We start from the raw sequence: 23,769 nt of genomic DNA on the forward strand, positions 1-23,769 counted from the left end.
GGTAGAGTCGCGCCGCGCGCACAGCAGCGCAGACCGTGCGCCGCGGGTTGTGCGCCGCGCCCCGCAAGTCGCGCGCCGCGCGCCGCGCGTGGTGCGCCGCTGCCTCTTGTGCGCCTCGAATTGGAGAGGTGCGTGCCCCCAATCCCACATGGGCGACGAAGGACCCTCTTAGGGTCCCCAAACACCTATATAAACCCCCTCTCACTGAGGGGCAAGCCATCCCTTCATCTCCTATGGATACGCTCGATTTCTCACTCTTCTCTGCTTCTCTTGATGCGATATTTGGCCTGAAGCATTCTCACAAGTCTCTCTCGTTCTCAGAGGTTCCGAAGCACTCACGGGAACTTCCCGGACGTCGCTCCCTCTGACCGAACGCCCCCCGGTGCTCAAGCACGCCCCTAGGGTTCTCAACTAGAGTCCCTTAACGCGTCTAACACGCTAGACGCGTACGCGATCTCCGAAGTTCTGAGACACCGCCGAGGACTCCTCCTTCGTTGAGCACGCTTCTCCACCAAGGTTCCACGCCTCATACTGCGTCTTACACGCTTGAACTACGTTCTGACCTGATCCCACGCACGGGTACATAGGCAGCCGACACCCAAGGCACGGTCACTCCTCCTCCTCACCCCTTTCCTCTCCCGAGAGGCGGGTTGATCGGAGAAAACCTAGCTCGAGACTTTCGAGTTCACACTCTTGGCCCGGGTGCGATCACTTTGTCCGGCCTTGAATCGAACCGCCCGAAGTATTAAATAATTGTTCATTTTCGTGCGACAACAATAATTTCAGTTTTTACTTAGTTGTGGTCGAACAAAATGCAAACATAGTGGTTGTAGAACAGTCGAAGTTTGTAATAAACAATCTGATAACCAAAACTTGTATATATGATAGCAAACAATGTCCGTACAGATCCAAGGGTCAAATTGGCTCCCTGGTTCAAAGGAAGTAAAAAAAAAATGGGGCACAAAATCAAAACATCATCCCAACTTTTCCTCACAAAATTACAAAACTGAAAGTTTCCTACACTATTAGTTATAGTTAATCCCGGGCATAAAAACAATGACTGAGGAGAGGAGATCTCAAACTACCAACCCCAAATCACTGGGCTCCAAAAAAAACTTCTTTTCTAAGTCCCTTTTTTTTCCAGTCCAAGATTTTCTGTTTCTACATAATATTTAGACTCATGGTATTGGATGATGACCATTTTTCGGCTGCCACGATGCAGGCAAATTTTGGGAACCTTGCTGATAATCTTCCTTCGCTTGTTTTGTTGGAACAAATGGCTGAAACCTGCGAAATCAATTTACAGCTAAATAACATAAATCAGAGACTGACGTAAGCACGAGCCATGCTCACAAATCTCCATACGATGAATTTCATGCTAAAAACAAACGTTTTGTTTTGTATTATAGGAAGAGTGAGTTTTCAGTTCATTTTATGAATGATTCGAATATTCAATATTATCTGCCTCTAAAACTACTGTCAGATGTATCACCAGATATCCAAAAGATGTGCGAGAAACTAGTCATCTCTAGATCAGCGACTATGACATTTAAAATTCAATTAGAAGAACTTGATCATATACGCTAAGAATAATTATCGATGTTGACTTTTTCATCTAACGTTACCTTTGGGAATTAGCTCGCTTTTGCGCTTGCTGATTTCCCACCATGGAGGATGCACTCCCAGCCTCAGTATCAGCACCCTGCAGATATATTATCAATTATCGTACATGCGCAGTGATCAGCCAGTCAAGTCAGGCATGAGAGGAAAGAATAAAGATTCAAAGTGTGGATAACAAGATAATAATAAAACATAATAGCTAACAAAAACATTACTAAATGGATAGAAGAAAAGAGTAGCACCATTACTGGGTTGACAAGCACATTTTGGTATCAATCCAGCTTGAAGTGCAACTAATTAGCTGCAATTCAAGCCACCTACCATAACTTAAGAGCTTAAATAACGGATTTCTGACATGCCCCGTCATACAAGAACAAGTACAACAAAGAAGTGCGCTCAGACTCACAAATGTCTTGACAAGAAAACATGTGGCTACACTAGTTGAATCAACTACTTTGAGAATACTTGGATAATGGGCAGACCTAGGGGCTAACCCCCTAGCTTACCTCATACAACCATTAAGTGGAGCCTAGCCATGGCAGCAGAAGCGGACATGAAGTCAGCTCGCTTAAGTGTTTTTAGCCATCACATCGGTGCAATGCAAAATTCAAAATACGAGCTGTTTTCTTGCTAGATAACCACGAAATCTTTTATCGAATTGTCTTTACCACAAACGCTATATCCAAGCATCACCCATGTTTTTTAACAAAGAAAATCTAATCTCTTATTGGAACCATTATCAGGAACGCCAACCTCAGGAAAGCTTTCGTTCGGAAAGTCCTCTTCTTTAGGTCGTACTACTGGTCCATCTTGAATAACTTCCCACAGAAATCCGTTCTCGTTTCGAAGAGAGAGCTTATCCAAATCTTTATCCACATCCCCAGTGCGAGGCGCTATATAAGCTACGTATTTTTCTGCAATTCCAGGTGTACAACTATATTAGAAAGGGATTACTCAACCTTTACATTAAGAAAAAAATGTCACTTTCGTTTGAAATCTTTGAATCTCTGTAGCTAGGTCTAGATAAGCAAACAAAGAAATCCTTGAGTGTGATTTTATATTTATGGCCTCATTTCTTAATTATGGTGAGCTCTTTCATATCAGTTATCTTTCCGACAAGCGGGCTGTTGCTACTCTGGACCAGGAACAAATGGCTTGTTAGGCCCAACCTGAATCCCAAGACGAGGAGAAGGGGCCAACTTCAATCCAACAGAAAATCCAAGCAGCAACAGAGTCAAGCCCAGGTAAACAAGGTTGAGCGAGACAATTGGGCCAAGCGGACTCCCCACTGGATGGCTGATTACGCGTAGAAGGCAGAGGCACGTGAAATGGGACCAGCGGTGGCGAATACCGGCGACATAACGAATTGTAATTGCATTTATCATTTTATTTTATTTTTAGGAAGGAGGGATATATGGATTACTGTAAGGAGTTTTATCTTGTACGCAAGAATGATTTCTGTTTGCATCACCTGGTACTGTCCCAAATACTACAGGTTATCAATAAAGATTTCTATCCCTTCCATTAGATCTCTTTTATCACTTCCGTATATACTGATTGACTAGTAAAGACTAAAGCTGAAGATTGTAAGACAACATATTGGGGGTAAGAGAAACAACAATATGAGTTGCGAAATATCATACCAGCCAAGTTATGAAGGGCGTTCTCAGCAGCTTGCTGTTGGGCATCCTTTCTTGTCTTCCCCATTCCAACACCTATCTTATCGCCCGTAAATAAAACCTACACAATGAGCCAAGAATTAGATATTCAAGATTCGAACAGTTCTTGAAATCTCACACAAGTTAGTAACCAAGCCATTTCAAGGATTTGGTTTCAAGCTGTGACATCAAACTTCTTATTTTTGTTGCAACCAGAGATGATTGAAATACCGGGAAAACCGGTCGGTATACCGGTTTTTGGCACTTCCCGGTAGCGCTATGAACAAAACTGTTAGATACCGAGAAAACCGCCGGTCACCAGCAGAAAGCCGGATCGATTACCAAAACTCCGAAAACCATGTCAATTTTTTAAAATTTTTAAGAAAATGGGTCAATTTTTTAAAATTTTGAAAAAATTCAGCCAATGATCGTGGCCGACTTTTGAAAATTTTGAAATTTTAAACCCATGATCGTGGGCATTAAATAATAGAGGGTTAATTGCTCCAATGGGTGTGTTAAATTGCAAAGTATGTATTGTAATGAAAATATTGTAGACTATTTATATTTTTATCCTAGGTATGAAAGTACTTTTTATTTATAATGATGTGTTCACTGGATACCTCTCGGTAAATCCGGTATTTGTCAGCAAAGCACATCATTAACAGTAAATACTTTACCAAGCTCATTTTTTTTTTCTTTTTTGTCCTTTCTTTTCTTATTTAAGGTGTTTCATATTGAGCTTTTTAATTAGGAAATTGGGCTATTTATATTATGCCGGAATTCTTAATTCTGAATTTTATAATTACAAATTTAAATTAATTAAGTCATTAGGATTATTTATGTGACTAGGTTGATGGTTTTGGGCTGGCCCATAAGGTAATAGGTTGTAAGCCTTAGTCAACTAAAAAAGGTTGTAAGCCTTGGTCAACTAAAAAAGACCCAAGTAAATGAGAAGAGTCTCTAACCAATAACTTGATGTCCCAAGAACGAGAAGAGATTAGAGGTTACCGTGAAGGTTTGCATTCTTGTTTTCCGGCAATCAAAACACAACGCTTAGTATTAGAGATCGAAATCCCGGCAATCATAACAAGGTTAGTATTAGAGCCACGTGAAATGGGAGAGGTATCAAAAAATTTCATGGCAGAACTCCCAACCGTTCATGGAAACACAAAAGAACGCAGCAGCAGTTTAGGAGGAGCTGTTGGAGGAGGTACAAGCTCAGCAGGCATCAATTTAGGCCCTCGAACGGCAGATGGAAGGAGCCGTTGGAACAACAGACAAAAACGAGCCGAACGGGGGCGTATTTGTGGAGATGAAGCTTTAGGAAGGGCAGCAGGGCGGCGAGTGTAGTTAGGAGGACATCCGCATCCACGATAGAATGGTTCGGGGTTTGAACAGCAGCGGCGGGCAAGACAACGGCCTATAGTTCCGCGGGGCATGCCGATCAAAAACCCTAGGCAGCGGGCATGACCGTTTCTATGCATCCCTCAATGGCGAGCGCAACACCGCATCTCCATGGCGACCGCAGGGAAAAAGGTGGTGGTTACTTAGGGCACAGTTGGGAAAACCTAGGCGACAGAGGCCACTAGGAAGGACGGGGACTGAGATCGTCGATGATGGAATTTCGACCTTACGCTGGGGCGAGCGATGCCGTTGAATGGCTGAAATAGTGCAAAGACTTCTTCGAGGACCAACTATACGTTGAGGATGCCAAAGTTCAACAGGCCACATTCATATTATCATCTCTTTCTCGGGTGTGTCGTGGCCACTGATCTATGGCGATGGCTTTTCTCGAAGTTGGGGCTCGATTTCAACACTATCTCCATTGAGGCTTTACTGAATACTTACGAGTCCCCCGGCTTCAGCTCAAAAAGGGCAGCAGCCGCTAAGACTGGGGTGTTGGCTGGTCTGTGGGGTATTTGGAATACTCGGAACAAGGTTATTTTTAAGGACAAGAGGTGGAATCTACAAAGTTTGATCAATAGTCTGAATCACTGTATAGCCCTTTGGCTTTTCTCTTCTTGTTCTGAGTTGAAGTCTTTTTCTTTGGCTGATTTGGCTTGGGATTGATCCAGTGCTTTGTAACGGTCTGTTTTCGGGTTTTATGTTTTCTTTCGTTTTAGTTCTCTGAACTCTTCTGTGTTGTACTTCGGCTATGCCATGTTGAATGAATAAAGTCCCGATGTTTCTTTTAAAAAAAACGATTAGCATCTTTCCTTTTTTAATATCAATGGGGATTCTTATTTTCCCCATCATAAAAACGATGACATATTCACTGCTTGCCATGGGAAGAGTTTTCAGAGAAATGTCGATATTGTTTTGGGCCACTGGAAGACGTTAATCCATCGAGCGAGCAAATTGTCGAAACTCCGACAGATGGGAACAGTCGAGGAATATTATGTGCATTCTGTACAACACAATAGGACGACACCGAGCGGCACTCTTCCACATCGTAATGATAGAGGGAGAAGATCAAGACGACACCATGTGGGGACTAATGTTACGTGGTGGGCTTTTTAATTAGGAAATTGGGTTGTTTAAATCGTGCCAAGAGTATTCTTAATCCTGCACTTTTATAATTATGAATAGCTTAATCTCTCTCAAGAATAAGAAGAGATCAAGTTCCGCCAGAGCTCTTCATGCTTAGCATTCTTGTTTTCCAGCAATCAAAACACAAAGCTCCCATCACAAGACCAAAATCCCAAGCTATGACATAAGACAAAAGTGTTGATACGCCCCGTGATATTCGTAATAACCCGAATAAGAACCAGAAATACAAGGATTGATATCGGACATTCGAGAGGTCCGTGCTCTCCCAGTTGGAAATCTCTTCCTTACAAGATACTTTTTAGAGAATTACATACCCATCTCTATGCTATTCCCCTCATATTTATAGGCTATTATAACTTCCAAAGGATTGGGCCCTAGATCTTAGTTCGCGCGGGCTGTCTAAGTCTGTTGGGTAAAAAAAAAAGACTACTTTAACGCTTGGGTCCAGAAGGTGGTGCCCCAAACAGAAATCGCTATTTTGAGTCGCGGCCATTGCTAGATGGAACGACTTTGTTAAAAGGAAAAATCTCGTCCCTAGTATTCGGAAGCCTATCATCGACTACGAAAACTCGGAGCTTATGAGAAATCGGAAGCACGTAAGATTTTTCTCAAGGAGACGACGGGAGGATCAAAGAGTTTTGTCTCCGTTTTGTCCCGAGCCGGGTATTGCGAGCGAACAAGGAGTTGAGTTCGTGATGGAAGAGCTCGGTCTGGCCGAAGGCGATGGAGACTCGGAGAGGATGGATCGTTCGAGGAATCGTTCTCGTCATCTCTAGAGGACGGAGAGATTGATCCTATGGAATGTCTCGATGGTTTGGCTCTGACTTTTGGAGTCGAGAATTTCACGCCGATAGATTTTGCACCTCCGAAAGACCTAGAAGTCGCGCTGGCCATTCCCCCAACCTCGCCGCTGGTTTTTCACTTCCCCTCGGAGCCTAAGGTCTCAACCCCCTGGACTGAACTCGCTTAGCTTAGAGGGTTCCGAGAAACTGAACAGGGTCAAGGGTCAGTGTCGGGAACTTCGCAATTTCGAATTTGAGATGTCTTTTGGTAAAGCAAAGGTGTCCGAGTCTTCACCAATGAATCAATGATAATTCTTTCATGGAACATTAGGGGATGGGGGGATCCCGAGAAAAGGAAAGGCATAAAGGCATTGGTGTGTAGTGTGAATCCCAATATCGTGTGTTTCAAGAAGTTCGAAGGGCTCACATGGACATGAGGTTTATGGGCAGTGTGTTAAGTTCCAGGTTCAAAAAATGGATTTATCTTCCCGCTGTATCCTCTGGACATTCTAATGGTGTGGCATTCAAGGAAAGTCAGTGTGTTGGATAATCTCATGGGTGCGTTTTCCGTGTCTATCAAGATTGGAAGAGGAGTCGTCGTGGCTGTTTTCGGGTATTTATGGGCCTTGTCACTCGGGTGATCGTGGGGAGTTTTGGGACGAACTTGCAGGTCTCGATTGGTGGGGCAAAGAAAAGCAACACGGTTGGGAAGGCTTTTGTTTCATGAGAAAACTTAAAAGGGCATAAGGAGAAGGTTAAAGAGTGAGCTCTCGAGGAAAGGGCTAAGGCCGCGGGGCTGAAAGCAAGTATTCAACGCAAAATTCATAGGCTGGATAAAGCAAGAGATGAATTGGTCTAACAAGCACCGGAATGAAAGGGTTGATCTTAAAATCTAGCTCGCCGAAATTTTTGAGGAAGCAGAGAGAGCAATCAGACTCAAAAGGAAAAGTCTCGTGGGCCAAAGATGGTGACGGTAATTTTAAGCTTTTCCATTCCCTTATGTCGGTTTTCAAATTGCCGGCGGGTCGCTGCAGATTTTCAAAAGATCATGAAGCAGTTCTTTTGGGAATGGTTTCGAGGAAGGTCACTCTCGCGCAGCGGTGGCGTGAGAAACGTGATGCCTCCCTAAGAACAAAGGGGGGTTAGGCTTCGGGAGTCTCGTGGATAAGAACAATTCGCTTCTAGCGAAATGGCTGTGTCGTTTTCCGCTCGAAGAAGATGCCTTGTGGCGTAAAATTATCAGTGCTATCTACGGCACCCTCCCTAATGGATGGGACCCGAGGGACTTAAAGATCGCATTTTTTTCAGCCCATGGCGATCTGTTTCCTGGAAAGCTTTCGATGGGTCGATTGTTCGATTTTAAGAAGACCTATGGTGTGTCGATATGTATTTGAAAACCGTCTTCCAATATTGGCCAAACTCTGTCCTTTCCAAAATGATCCCATTAACAGGTTCGCGTCCTCTTCTGCTGCCTCTCCTGAACAGGTGGATTGGAACTTTTGGTTCCCCTGAAATTTGACGATCAGGGAGTCTTGTGAAGCTACTGTTATGATGGGGGTTCTGGATTCTTATAAGCTTTGGGAGGGGCTAAAAGATCGGCGCACGTGGTTAGGCGACGAAGAGGCTTTTTCAATTAAGAAAATGGCTGCCCCCTGTTCCTTTTTTCGACGCGGTGTGGAAATCTTCGGCTCCGAACAAAGTCCAAATTTTCGCTTGGATGGTGGCTATCAAGAGTGAATACCGCGGATCCAGTCTAAAAGCATAATCCCCACCTTTTTCTCTAGCCAAATATCTGCCCTATGAGCCTTAGACCAAGCGAAGATGCCAAGCATCTCTTCTTACAGTTTAGCATGGCTTCCTAAGTCTGGCGGTGGCTTTTTCTAAGCTGAGCATCACATCATGCCCTGTTTCCGTCGACGAGCTGCTGCTGTCTCACAATTCGCCTGGTCATAGCTCTAAATGGGTCGCAGCTGCTAAGACCGGGGTTTGGCTGGATTATGGTGCATTTGGAACACTCGAAACAAGTCTGTCTTCAACGATGAGCCGTGGAATATGAAGAGTTTGATCGATAGCTTAAATCATTGTATTGCCCTCTGGATTTTTTCCTCTTGTAATGAGTTTTAAGTCCTTCTCTTTAGCGGACTTGGCTAGGGATCGGTCTAGCGCATTATAATTTCGTTCTTGAGGAGCTTTTGGCTTTTGTTTTGGATTTTGGTTCTCTGTACACTTTTGTACTTTTTTCCGGCTTAGCCTTGTGTTAGTAAAGATCCGCTGTTTCTTTTCTTTTAAAAAAAATAATAAAAAAAAAAAATTAAGCCCTCTAATTAACTCGTTACTATTATATCCTAGAAATCCCGGGTTCTAAAAAGTGATACTTAGCTGGCAATCATCAATGCTTCCCTCAAACACGGTTTAATTTCATACGAATATTTAATCATGATTTTGGCAACGGTTACATTTCATCATACTAGATAGAAAATTTGAAGCTCGGTAACTAACCTCAACAGAGAACTGCAAATCCTTGCTGGTGCTTAAAACAGACTTGAATTCAACCTGCAAATTAGCAAATGCTGTTGGAAATCATATAAAACTCTACAAACAATAAAATCAGTAAGTCAGACAGGAATACCTTTGAGCTGCACCGTCGTGCAATTTCTTGCAGCACACCAATTGATAAAGGGGATGGAAGCAATTTGATTTTTCCAGATTCAATTGGAAAATCTTTACCATATGAGGATGCCTTATTAGCATCTGCAATCAGCTATACATCAGCCAGAAACTCTAAACATATAAGATATATCATTTTTAATAGAAAAAATATCAATACTGTCACCAATACTTGTTACATACGAGAATACAACTTAGTGCATTTTCCATTACTACTCGTTGATTTTTTTTTTTTCCCTGCGCTAATCTAAGCGTGGTAAGACCTAGTACAAATTGTACTACCCAACCAAAACATAACCAGATACAGAGCAAATAGGGTATGAATTTACTAATATTTCAGAACTACAAATAGTCACCTGGCCTTTCGAGAGGACAAGTGCTCTCCAAGAGTAAAACACTGACAGATTTAATGAATAACCTCACTCATCCAAATCAATGTAAAGGAAACAAATTTTTTTTGGTTGACTATAAAGCCATCACCAACAATGTAAAGGAAATAATAAGATAAACAGACCTCATACTAAGCCATGCCCCATGCAAAAGTACAAAACTACCCCTGCCCCTATCACTAAATTCCTTGAATGCCATCCTCACAAAGGTACAATGAATTGGGACCTTATCAAAGTGCAGAGAAGTTCATTTCGCTATAATCAATACCAAGAGACCCGAGAGGTTTGTGTCAAGGAGACCCGATCTCGCATTTTCTTTTCATCTTAGTTGCGGACGCTATGTCAAGAAGAACCCTTCGAGGCATGGAAAACGACTCTTTCAGACCCCTCGAGGTAGGTTCCCTGAGATTAATCCTTTCCCATCTACAGTTCGCGGATGACACCCTCATCTTCGGAGAATTCAATATTCAAAGTTGGGCGAATCTTATTGAGATCCTTCGTGATTTTTGCAAAGACTCGGGTCTCAAAAGTCAATATTGAGAAAAGTTGTTAGGTTGGAATTAACTGCGAAGCAAAGGAAGGTGAGAGTCACGCAGCTTCTCTCGGTTGTCAAAAGCTGGATTGGCCGATCACCTATCTCGGACTACCCCTCGGAGACAACCCGAGGAGCAAATCTTTCTGGGACCCCGTGCTTCTCAAGGTTGCTAAGAGACTCGCTGGCTGGAAGCGAGGCTTTCTTTCGAAAGGAGGGAAATTGACCCTTATTCAATCGGTGATATCTGCCCTACCGACCTATTTCATGTAAATCTTTAAAATGCCCACTGGAGTAGCCGACGAAATGGAGAAAATTATGAAATGTTTTTTTCTGGGAAGGATTCGAAAACAAAAAAAGTCGGGCAACAGTTGCATGGATCGAGTGTTGCAAGCCAAAAGAGGCGGGAGGTTTGGGGATTGGGAGACTTAGTTGCGAAAAACAATTTTTTACTCGCTAAATGGCTTTGATGCTTCCCACTCGAGCCGGATGAGCTGTGGCACAAGATGATAAAAGCAATCTACGGTATTCAAGAAAATAGATGGGATCCAGGGCCTGCACCAAGACACATTCTAAGGAGTCCTTGGAAATCCATTTTCTCGCTCCAAGAAGAATTTTTTAAGCGATGCACATCGATAGTAAGAGATGGTAATAAAGTTAGGTTTTGGGAGGACGTTTAGTGTGGCGGCGAGGCTTTGGAATCACGCTTCCCAGGTCTATTCTGTATATGTTCTCTTTAAAATGTGTCAATTAGGCAGATAGTCTCTAACCGTCTTACAGGTACTATCGAGTGGAACTTCAACTTCTCACGAAAATGTGTCAATTAGGCAGATGGTCTCTAACCCTCTTACAAGTACTATAGAGAGGCCTCGGAATATGCATAACTGATGAACTCCCTAGAGACAGTCTCCTCCTGGACGGGGTAGAGGATCGAAGGGCTTGGTTGGATGACTCGGAGGAGTTCTCGGCAAAAGCTATGCACGCTGCACTCGCGTCTCCGGGATCGACCAGTTCAATGCCATTCCATGAAACAGTGGAAGTTTGGAAGAGTGCTGCTCCAAAAAAAGTACAAATCTTTGGGTGGAGACTGGCAATCAAAAGAATCAACATGGCGGACGTCATTCAAAGGCAAAATCCTCATCGGGCCTTTTCCCCGAGCCGTTGTATCCTCTGCCACAGAGCAGTTGAGGACATTCACCATCTTTTTGTAGACTGTCCAGCACAACAGGACTATGGACGTGGTTTTTTGGGAAGCTAAACATTGATGTGTCATCGATAGTACTCCTATTTGATTTTTTCTTGCTTCACGCGACACCGGGGAAGAACAATCGTTGGAAGGCAGCGGTCAAAACGGGGATGCTGGCAGGCTTTTGGGCCATGTGGCTAAGCAGGAACAAATGCGTTTTTGAAAACAAGGTTTGGAGTCAAGAAGGCGTTCTGGAAATTCTAAATCGGAACATTGCTCTTTGGCTTCACAATTCATGCAAGGGGTTTAAAAATTTCTCCTTTGGCGGATCTTCAGAGAGACTGGAGTAAAGCTATATAGACCTGGTTTGTATAGACCTTTTGATTAAAAATTTTAGGATTTTCCTTTGTAAGTTTTGGTATCTTTACTGACCGACCGCCTGGAGTAATGCTATATAGACCTCTTGGTTTGTATAGACCTCTGGATTTAAATTTTTAGGATTTTCCTTTGTAAATTTTGGTATCTTTACTGACCGACCTCCTGGTTTGTTGTGGGAGGTTACGACTGGTCGGTGTGTGTTTTGCACTCCATTTTTGTAATTGGCTTTCAGCCTTTTAATACAAAGATTCTTGTTTCAAAAAAAAAATACCAAGAGATAGATAGTTACCTTGGTAAATGCAAAACTAATTTTATAATTCAGGTTCAGCAGGTTTCTACTTTGTTATTTTAATACACATGTTGTACGTACCAGTTGGCTGGCCTGGAAGAGGAAGATATGGCTTTTGAGAATCAAGTCCATTATGAGCCTGTACATAGAGCACGACAATGGTATGAGTAATTTTAAACCTAAAGTAATAGTTTGTAGACTTTATAATACTATCAGATGAAGGAAAAGTGTGAGAATATACGTCTTCGATCTTCATTTCAGTTGCTGGCAGGTGTAAACCAGAGGGTGTAGAAACCGGAGTGATGAAAGACGTGCCATGTTGAGATTGCTGTTTTTCCGGTTCATGAATAATCATCAAGGGTCGATTCTTTAGAAGCCCTCTACTGATATCATCATCAGTTAACCAACCTCCCTGTCCATGAGGTGGAGGTCCTGAAATTTGTGTCGGTAACCTGGACAAGATAGGAGGGTCGCCAGAGACTGGGTTCCTTGAGTCCAGACCACCCTTTATATTCCCTCTCTTTAAGTCGGGATAATCAGAAAATCCATCTCGCCTAACAGGAGGTCCAAGCAAACCAGGTTCTACAAGATAATTGGATAGACATTAGAACACGAAAGTAACAAAAAACACAAGCATGCATTACTTTATTACACTTTCAAAACCAACATATCACGTGTGCATTATCATCAATCAGAGAGACTTCATACTCTGAGAAGGCAGCAGAGGTCCTAGAGATGCCGGGTTAACGACATTCGGAAAAAAAGTAGTGGCTTGAGACGTTTCGGATCTTGAGTCATCATTGTATGTAGATTGAGTAGCTGATTCAATAATATTCCTGTCTTCCTGGAAAAAAAAAAAAAAAAAAAAAAAGGTAAATAAAGTTTCCATTCCTCAGCAACCTCGTCGTCCACAATTAGGAAAGATAATTAATATTTCTTGTACGATATGAATATGTTACATATTTACCCATTTGAGGTTTTAATTATGAAAAAATCTGATTTTTATATTATGGAATTAGGCTATTCAAATCTTGCGAATGGTATGTTTATTATTATGAATTTAAGGTTTTAATAGGACATTTAGGGATTACAAAAACGAGAAAAGGTTAGGTTCCAGTGGAGCTCTGCGTTCTAAAGTATTCTTGTTAACCATAATGGTAGCACAACGGCTCCCATCACAAGATCAAAATCCCGGGTCAATAACAATTTGGTTTTAAGAGTCACTCTTGATGAAGACGCAAGTAGAAGATTCACTAGTGGAAATCAAGTCGTTCCTGATTGCTCAGGCAGCGAGGTTCAATGGGCTTCACGATGAACTCCACACGTTGCAGACCACCGCGGACCAGTGGATAGAAGCGCTGGATTTTGCAGTGAGCTAGGAAAAAAGATCGAGCGTCGCAGCGACATAGGACGAGTCGCTTAAGAAAAAAAGGAAAGGATCAAAACCTAGATGGTGAAGATAGCGACCTCGACCCGGTTGAAAGTCTTGGTGGCGGGGGCGAGCCGATTGCCAGGGTTAGTAGACATCGCAGACGTAGCTTTCGAAGGGAGCTAGGGGCGGTTGAGGACACAGGCTCCCGACGATGGCGGCGAGGTCTTTGGAAAAGGGGTTTCGGGCACAGCATGGCAGCAACACCTTTTGCGGTGTTGGAGTTCGTGACAACAGCTATCCGGCTCAGGGGAGCGGCGATGTGAGAGTGTGCAGCTAGCGGAGTTGTGAAAACGGTGGAAATGACGGCTGGGACAAAGGCGAGTTCGGCTGCTGGGATCGGCGGGACTGAGCGCAGTCAAGCTGGTCCACGACCACCTCGGTCACAACCAAATTACAAAATATTGGGTCCACGACCCTTAGGGTTTCGTTCCACTCAGGGCTCGGGAGTCCCGACTTCGGGATTAGGTTTTTGGGTCACAATGTGGCGGGTGGCGGTGAATCTAGTCGGGAGAGCCAGAGGTGGTTTGAAAGGTTGGAACATTGGTTTCGAGGAACCTATATACTACCATCGTGGAGATGAGCCCGGAGACCACGCAGGATGCGACACGTGAAATGGATCAATGGGTGGAGACTATGTTCACGGCGTGGCTGACTTTTGTAGGGCATGGATCAACTCTGGAGAAGGTGGGCTGATCGTGAGTGGCGCAGTAGGTGTTCCAGGGAATCAATTCCCTGGATGGACTTTTCATCCCACGTTCGAAAGATGGACCCGATCATATGGCTACGGAAATGCAGACTTTTTCGACGGTTAATCGAGCCCCCAAGATGCCAAGGTGGCCTAGTCACTTTTAGCTTGACTGGGGAAGCGCAACTTTAACACCACTCTCCGAGCGAAAGGTACCCTAAGTCTACTGGTTCGAGTTTGTTGACCGGATGAACCACCTGGCGAGCTAACAAACTTCTGGCACACCGCGACTATTGGGATTGATTTGAGTTATTATTAGGCCGCACCTCTATCATTCAAGTAGAAGCCAAGGTGTGAAACTTCTGTGTCGGGCTGTCTGACAACGTACGTTGTCACATGGAGGTGTATCAACCGATTGACCATTATCATGCAGTGAACCTTGCCAAAGAGTACAAATTGGTCTTTCCTCACACACCATTGGAGGATTGCTACAAGTAGCTGATAGGTCGGATGGACCACCACTGGAGAACGATCAAGGAGCACCAGGGGCACCACGAAAATGTAGAGACGGGTCTCTACTTCAATAACAAAGAGCTATCTGTCCCAACCAGCAACCAAAACTATTTCAAATCATCTTGATCGGGGAGGGAAGACAGTGAAGATGGTGATCTCGACATGAACAAACTCAATGCAATAAGGAGAAAAGAGGATTAATTATAAAAATCGCTCTTTTTAATTACGGAATTAGGCTGTTTAATTGGTAGAGGAAATGGAAAGGGACGGAATGGTTTTTTCATTCATGTGACATTTGTAGTCATTTGGTAGGGAGGGAGAAAGTAAGAAGAGTTCGAAGGTATTGTGAGTCCACCTAGCCCACCATTTTTAATCTTTCCAATTTTAGAAAGAAAGAGAAGTAAAGAAAAAAAAAATATTATTTATTTTTACAAATATACCCTCTAAACGATCCATTCGTCCATCATTCTCTCTTTTCTACCAAACATACCTAAGAAAAAATTATTTGATCTTTTCTTTTCTCTTCCGTTTTTTTCTCTTAGTAAAAAAATCTATTCATTCCCTCTCAATCATTCTCACCAAAAAAAAAAACCTAAATCTTGTATAATATTTGTTATTGTCTAATTATGAATATCATTGATAGGAAGAGCATATAAATACGCGTGGAAGAAGAGCAGATCAGATCTTAAGAATCTGATTTGCAAGAAATAAATCTATCAGCTACACAGCTACACATTACTGATTTTTAGGGAATCCTATCTGACTAATTTAAACTAAATTACATAAAATAAAAGGATCATATCTAGGATTTATCCCCCCTCAAGCTGGTGTGTACACATCATACATACCAAGCTTGCTAATTAATTCGTTAAACATTGTCTTTTGAAAACCCTTGGTAAGAATATCCGCGAGCTAGTCCATGAACGGAATGTATGGCATGCAGATTTCACCAGTTTCAAGCTTTTCTTTGATGACATGTGTCGATTTCAACATGCTTTGTCCAATCATGTTGAAGTGGATTACGTGCAATGCCGATTGCAGCTTTATTGTTGCATAGAAGCTTAAAAGAGAGTCTCTCTATACTTTTGAGTTCTTGGAGAACCAACTATACCCACATCAGCTCACAAATACCTAGGGCGATAGCAATAAATTATGCCTTTGCGCTACTTCTAGCCACCACTGCTTGTTTTTTTTACTTCTCCACGATACAAGATTGCCCCAAACGTAGGAGCAATATCATAACGTTGATCTATCAGTTGCTGCCCAATATGCATCAGTGAACATCATCGTTGATCGATGAGCATGTTTCTGGAAGAACAGACCCTTTCCCGGACATCCTTTAAGGTAACGTAGTATTCTCAAAACAGCTTCATAATGTTCTTGACATGGCTAGTGCATAAACTGGCTAGCAATTCAAGCGGCATATGCAATGTCGGATCTTGTATTGTTGAGATATATGAGCTTCCCAACTAATCTCTGAATAACTTCCTTTATCGACTTATATTTCCGTTGACAAGACCCAATTTGACATTGGCATCGATCGAAGTAGTTGCAGGTTTGCATCTAGAAGACCAGTTTCCTTTATGAGATCCATAACGATTTCCGTTGAGAGACTATGATCGCGAAGCTTGATTTCCGTTGGATGGAGGCCATGAGGCAAGACAACGCGGCGGTTATCGCTCTGGAAGGGGAGGCGGTGTCTTGGTTCCAGTGGCGCGATGCACGGAGCACTATCACCACATGGGACGAGATGAAGGCCGCGGTGTTGGGGCGATTCCAATCATAGCAGGCCGGAAGCCCATTAGAAAGGCTGCTCGCCCTTAGCCAGATCTGGAGTATGACGGAGTATCGGAGGGACTTCGAGATCCTATCAACGCCAATTCCCACTTTGACGGACTCTTTGCTGTACGGGATGTTCATTAATGGGCTTAAAGAAGAGGTAAAATGCAAGATCCGGATGCATAAACCCGTGGGCTTGGGAGCAGCGATGGAGTTGGCCCAACGAATTGACGACAAGAATCGAGCTAAGGCCGGGTCGGGTGGGGGAAGTTCGGGTCAGCGGAGCCCTGCAATCCCGAACCCTAGGCACGTATCGAGTCAAACATTGCGAGCTGCTCAACCAATCCCGCGCGACGAGCGAGCAGCTGGAGCGAATTACGGAGGTCGACGCGAGCCGGCTATCCGGCGACTCACGGCGGCGGAAGAGCGAGAACGGCGGGACAAGGGCCTCTGTTTTCGCTGCGACGAGCAGTACTTTTACGGTCACCGCTGCAAAACTAACCGCGAGCTCCGATTTTTGGTATTGGAAGAAGATGATGTGGACACGTTTCAGATCAGCGAGGAAGCCTTGGAGGATCTTAGTGGCGGCACTCGAATCACCGAAACCAAGGAGGCTGCGGCTTTGGAGACCGTAGAGCTCTCGTTGAATGTGATGGTGGGACTCACACCGCCACAAACCATGAAAGTGCTCGGCAAGTTGAGCAATCGAAAGGTGGTGACCCTGGTCGACTCCGGTGCAAGTCACAACTTCATCTTCGCCGCCCTAGTGCAGGAGCTCGGACTCACCGTCACCGGTGCCTGCAAGTACGGGGTGGCTATGGGGGCAGGAGTTACAGTACAGGGTCAAGGGGTATGCAAGAAAGTTCACCTCATCTTTCCTGAGGTCGAGGTAATCACAGATTTCCTGCCATTAGACTTGGGCAGTTCCGACGTGATCTTAGGGGTCCACTGGCTTCGTACCCTCGGCGACATCACCGCAAACTGGGAGACTCTTGTTATGAAGTTCCAAGTTGGTGGCTCAACGGTCAAGATGTGGGGCGAACCCGCTCTCGGAAAGACGTCGGTGACATTCAAGTCGCTAGTGAGGACCCTCCAGGACGGAGACGAAGGAATGATGGTGGAATTGAGTGCCCTCACGAGCCAAGGAATTGATCCAGACGTGGGCCTACAGGTTGTGCCCGCCGATATAGAAGGACTTCTCACGGGATTTTCCGATGTCTTTCAAACGCCTAGCGAGCTGCCACCGCACCGCGAGAAGGATCACGCCATCCCTCTCCGAAAGGGCAGTGGGCCTGTCAGCGTTAGGCCGTACCGCTACCCCCAAGTCCAAAAAGATGCAATTGAAGAGCTCGTGGGAGAAATGCTACGCGCAGGGATCATTCGTGAGAGCACCAGCCCGTTCTCGAGTCCGGTCCTCCTCGTGCATAAGGACGGGAGTTGGCGATTTTGTGTCGATTATCGTGCGCTCAACCACGAGACGGTACCGGACAAATTCCCGATACCGGCCATCGACGAGTTACATGGCGCGGCGTGGTTCACCAAGCTCGATCTACGTTTCGGGTACCACCAGATACGCGTACGAAGCCTTCCGCACTCACGAAGCCCATTATGAGTTCCGGGTCATGCCATTTGGCTTGACCAATGCGCCGGCGACTTTCCAAGCGCTCATGAACTCCATCTTCAAGCCGCCCTTGCGGAGGTACGTGCTCGTATTTTTTGACAATATACTAATCTATAGTCCGTCCTTGAGTGACCACGTGCAACACCTTCGACATGTCCTATCGCTGCTACGATCCCACAAGTTAGCAGTGAATCACAAGAAGTGCAGTTTTGGTCAGCCGCGACTCGAGTACCTAAGGCACATCATTTCAGCAGACGGAGTGGAAGTGGATCCGCGAAAAATTGAGTCGGTGGTCAACTGGCCGAGACCACGATCGGTGAAGGAGCTTCGCGGGTTTCTCGGATTCGCGGGCTACTACCGCAAGTTTGTGGAGGGGTATGGGAAGATCGCGTGGCCGCTGACCGACCAGCTGAAGAAGGATAGCTTTGGGTGGACCGAAGATGCCGAGAACGCCTTCGCCGAGCTCAAGCGAGCGCTCACCACCACTCCGGTGTTGGCGTTGCCTGACTTCGACAAGGTGTTCGAGATCGAGACCGACGCGTCGGGGTTCGGGCTCGGGGCGGTGCTCATGCAAGAGAAGCGCCCAATCGCTTATTTTAGCCAAGTGTTGTCCGGACAAGCCCGGCTGAAGTCAATTTACGAAAAAGAGCTCACGGCAATTGTCTTTGCCATACAGAAATGGCATCCCTATCTTCTCGGCCGCGAGTTCCTCGTCCGAACAGATCAGAAGAGCTTGAAGTACCTGCTAGACCAACGCCTCGTGTGTGAAGAGCACCAAAAGTGGATGACAACTTCTCGGGTATCAGTTTACGATCGAGTACCGACCTAGACCGGAGAACAAAGCCGCTGACGCACTGTCGCGCATGTCCAGCGAGGAATGCAACGCCTTGAGTCTCCAAAAGTGCGCTGAGTTCGAGGAGGTGGCTGCAGCGGTGGAGGCTGACCCGGAGACGCGTAAGATCAAGCAAGTCCTCATCACCGGTGACAAGACCGCAGACGGGTATGAGCTTTTCGAGGGTAAGTTACTTTTTAGGGGCCGGTTGGTCGTGCCCGACGGAGCTTCCTTCATTCCCAAACTTCTTCGTGAGTATCACCATAGCCCGACGGGCGGACACTCGGGAGCACTTCGGACTTACCAACGGGTTGGACTCAACTGGTATTGGCCGGGGATGCGTAAATCGGTGGCTGAATTTGTGGCGAGCTGCGAGGTGTGCCAACGCTGCAAGCACTCAGCTCTCGCTCCGGCCGGGCTACTCCAACCTTTACCTATTCCCGAGAAGGTGTGTGAAGATGTATCCATGGATTTCATCGAGGGATTTTACCTAAGAGCCGTGGAGCTGACTCGATCATGGTAGTCGTTGACCGACTCAGCAAGTACGCACACTTTGTCGCCCTCAAGCACCCTTTTTCAGCCCCGAGCATCGCGAAGGTGTTCGTGAAAGAAATTGTGCGGCTTCATGGCGTCCATCGGCCTACCACCCAGAGACGGAGTGCAAACCGAGGTGGTCAACCGCACCCTCGAGACGTACTTGCGCTGTTTTGTGGGAGACCGCCCGAACGAGTGGAGCTTGTGGTTGCCATGGGCGGAATATTGGTACAATACCGCGTATCACACCGCAGCACATACCACCCCTTTCCGGATCGTCTACGGACGCGACCCACCATCGATTATGCGATTCGAAATCGGAGCTACTAAGGTGGACGCTGTGGACAGTCTCTTGACTGAGCGCGACAAGATGTTGGACGAGCTCAAGCGACAACTCGGTCGCGCACAGCAACGCATGAAGAACTTTGCCAATAATCATCGCCACGAGGTCGAGTTTCATGGAGGCGACCTTGTGTACCTCAAGATGCGGCCATTTCGCCAACGATCCTTGGCCAAGCGCTCGAACGAAAAGTTGGCTCCTCGCTACTATGGACCATTTCGTGTCACTCAGCGCATCGGAGCCGTGACGTACAAGCTTGCGTTACCTCCAACCACGAGAATCCACGATGTTTTTCATGTGTCACAACTCCGCCGTGTCATCGGCGCATCGAAAAAGGTTCACGATCTACCGGAGCAACTCACTCCGGAGAAGGAGCTTCTAACCACCCCGGAGGAACTACTGGGTGTTCGTACTGGTACCGCGACCGGGACGGAGGTCCTCATCCGCTGGAAGGGATTGCCGGACTCGGACGCTACATGGGAGAATTACAACGATGTGCAGCGGGAGTTCCCTAGCTTTCACCTTGACAAGGTGAAAAGCGGAGGCGGGGGTATTGATAAGTTATCGCAACCAACAACAGCAACTTATCAAAAGCAAGCCCCAGAAGAGAAGAAATGGACAGGCCTTAAATGGCCCTGTTTGGCTGGTACAGGTGTTGGGGGACAGGGCTAGAATTGGCAAAAGCAATCTGCCAGGGAAAGAAGGGACATGACAGATGGCAGAAGGAGAGTGGGTAGTGGGGAAGTCAGTTACAGGAAAAGAATAAAATGTGTGAGTGAGGAAAGCGAATCTTATCTTGTAATTGGTATTGTGTGTGTGAGAGGATATTTCTGGGAGGTTTCTCTATACCTCTCGGGACTCTGTGTATCTTCTTTACTGAATATCAATACAAGGCTCATTCTCTGGTTCATCACGTTCTTGACTGAATTGTTGTGAATTAATTACTTTAGTTCATAACACATTCCTAGAAAATATTGCAATTTTTCCAAGTCTTATATTTCGAATTCTTTTCCAAGTTGGGTATTCAACTTTCCCATTCCTTCAACATCATTGCCTGTGATGATCATATCAACATGAACAATAAGGTGTGTTAGTTTGGGCAGCGGAGTGTCTGTAGAACTTTGCGTGGTCTGATTGAGCTTGTGATTACCCAAGGCTTATAACAAACTTGGTAAACCTGTCAAACCATGCTCTTGGCGATTGCTTGAAACCATATAATCGCCTTCCTGAGTATACATAGTTTTCCAAACTGTTTTGAAAGTCTCAAAACCTGGTGGAATTTCCAAATATACATCTTCATCCAATTCTCCATTTCAGAAAGCATTAGCTATTGTAGAGGTCGGTCTGCTGCTATTGATAAGAGGACTCGAATGGTGTTTTACTTGGCCACTGGAGCAAAAGTCTCATCATATTCTATGCCAAACGTATAAGTGTATCCTTTAGCAACGAATTGTGCCACGTGTTGTTTTGTTTCAAGGATCCCACTTCCTCAATTACAGCTTGTCTCCACTTTGGTTTCCCTAGAGCTTCATGCATCAACTTAGGTATTATTTTGTCAGTTAGAGTGGATATAAATGACATGTATGGTGGATTGAGTTTGGAATACGTGACATTTTTGGCTATAGGATATTTTTATTGCACCCCTTTTTATAATGGCTATCGATAACTCTGGAATAGACTAATGGACTTGAACCTCCTTATTTCAATTTGAGAAATTTGTCTCGAGTATGAGCCATACCTGGTTCAACATTATTCCGATCTGGAAGAGGTCCAGAGATTGGAAGATTCAAAGGGTTAGTGGTGGTGTTCCTTCGGCAAACATAGACACGAAGTTCTTTTGGCATAACATCTTTGTTTTCTATTTGAAAGCCAAGGGCAGGTAAAATATATGTAGTTGGCGAACTATTGATAATGTCCGTTTGAATTTAGCTAGTGTCTCCCCCTGAAGCAAATATTTGGGAAAATAAGGCTGGTCTTCAAAGAATGTTACATCAATGTTGATCGGGTATTTGTTGGACAAAGGATGATAAATTTTATACCCATTTTGAGTAGCTGAGTAACCAAAGATGATACACTTGACAACCATAGGATCTAATTCACTACGACGGTGAGAATGAACATGAAGTGCACCCAAATACTTTTGTAGGTAGTTGAGAAAATATTAGATTTGCAGGATAGACAATGTTCAGTGTTTGGAGAAAATGTCACAAACCGTCGAGTTCCACGTGTTAGATACTCTAGATGGCCCGCACACATCACTATGAAGAGCAAAAGGTTTTGAAGCCGTATATACATGTGTAGGGAAAGATGAACGATGCTTTGCAATTTGACACACTTCACACTGAAAAAAGGTTGGTATTGATGAACAAAGGAAACATTTTATATAGGTAATGAAAACTTGGACGGCCCAAGCGATTATGCCATGGAGTTTATTAGCCATGACATCATCATAGAATTTTCAGCCTCGCACAAAAAGCTTTACTGACTCGGACCAATGAAGGAAGTTGATCCCATTTAGTATTTGGCTGGTGATCAAGAGGGAGCTAAGTGAGAGCTACTATTGGAGGTAGGGTTGTTAGGCAGGGGTGTGCTAGAAACCTTGATGGAGGTGTGAGTAGTCATTGATAGAAAGGATATGCAGAGGAGGCTCCGTAAAAGCTTTTATTATTGTCTAATTATGAATATCATTCATATGAAGAGCATATAAATACACGTGTGGAAGAAGAGCAGATCAGATCTTAGGACCTGATTTACAAGAATAAAATATATCGTATAAATCAGCAATTGCTGACTTTTAGGGGAATCCTATCCGACTAATTTAAACTAAATTACAGGGATTAGATCTAGGATTAATTACAATAAATACAACGGGATGACTAAATTAAATATACAGATATTCAAACATCTTGCAATAAATATTTTTAAGTATCCATCTTTTATTATTAAGAAGTTGGGGTTATAAGGCAATTAGGGTTAATTATGTTGTTCCAGACCTGTCTTTAGACCTACTTAGAACAAGGTTTTAAAAGGCGTAAACGGTAATCAAGGCGTAATTTTTTGTATAAATCTGGAATCATCCCAAAAAAATATTTAGATTGATAATGCTTAGTTTTAACCTTCATACTAATTTAACAATGAAAACCCAAAAAAAAGCCGTAATCTATGTTTTAGACCAGTTTTAGACTAATCTATATTAGATAATGAAAACCCTGAAATAATAGTTTTAGACTTAGGATTCAAGTTATGTGTTAAAAAAAACCCTAATCTATGTTTTTTTTAAGAGAAACTCGAAAATTAAATACTAATTTATATTAGATAATGCTTAGTTTTAACCTTCATACTAATTTAACAATGAAAACCCAAAAAAAAAGCCGTAATCTATGTTTTAGACCAGTTTTAGACTAATCTATATTAGATAATGAAAACCCTGAAATAATAGTTTTAGACTTACGATTCAAGTTATGTGTTAAAAAAAACCCTAATCTATGTTTTTTTTTAAGAGGAACTCGAAAATTAAATTAAAAAGAGGAAAAAAAGAAAGCTTCTACTATGAAGAAGCAAAATACAAGCTAGAAAACACTGGGCCAATCTCTAGAAAGATCGGAGAGACTAAAGGAGCTGAAAGCGAGATCGAGGGTCGCAAGCCAAAAACCTAGACCGGAAAAGATGGTCCCAAAAATTATCGACACAAACAGGAGCATCTTCAAAAATACATTTGTTTCGGAATTTCCAAATGGCCCAGCAGACAGCAAGGAAGATAGCCTTGAAACCGGACCGAGCTCTTTTATCTTTACCCACGGAACCGAACCAAAGATTGAAGTCTTCAAAAGAAACACTGACTTGAGGAGGGAGAGCCACCGACAGGGAGGAGCAAATCTTGTGCCAAACTCCGGAAGAGAAACTGCAATCTCTAAACAAGTGGGCGCGATTTTCCTCAGCCCGACGACAAAGAGAGCACCACGAGGGAAAGCAGGTCTTCTGA

General features: G+C 44.2%; 1 protein-coding gene across 1 annotated transcript in view; it reads right to left on the bottom strand.

Annotated features, from left to right (window-relative positions):
• Window positions 1-844: 844 nt before the first annotated feature.
• CPL2 (carboxyl-terminal domain (ctd) phosphatase-like 2) overlaps window positions 845-23,769 on the bottom strand; it is a 29,980-nt gene continuing 7,055 nt past the window's right edge. Inside the window, exons 8-16 of the mRNA XM_089602529.1 lie at window positions 12,760-12,895; window positions 12,293-12,633; window positions 12,133-12,190; window positions 9,240-9,361; window positions 9,110-9,163; window positions 3,264-3,360; window positions 2,374-2,534; window positions 1,626-1,702; window positions 845-1,287 (exon numbers count right to left, since the gene is read on the bottom strand). Of these exons, the coding sequence (XP_089458655.1) occupies window positions 1,179-1,287; window positions 1,626-1,702; window positions 2,374-2,534; window positions 3,264-3,360; window positions 9,110-9,163; window positions 9,240-9,361; window positions 12,133-12,190; window positions 12,293-12,633; window positions 12,760-12,895 (1,155 nt within the window). The 3' untranslated portion in view covers window positions 845-1,178. The remainder of the gene's footprint in view (window positions 1,288-1,625; window positions 1,703-2,373; window positions 2,535-3,263; window positions 3,361-9,109; window positions 9,164-9,239; window positions 9,362-12,132; window positions 12,191-12,292; window positions 12,634-12,759; window positions 12,896-23,769) is intronic.

Source organism: Urtica dioica, chromosome 2 (assembly GCF_054948205.1).
Source record: "Urtica dioica subsp. dioica isolate 48M chromosome 2, U.dioica_male_clone48M_v1_H2, whole genome shotgun sequence".
Classification (NCBI taxonomy): domain Eukaryota; kingdom Viridiplantae; phylum Streptophyta; class Magnoliopsida; order Rosales; family Urticaceae; genus Urtica; species Urtica dioica.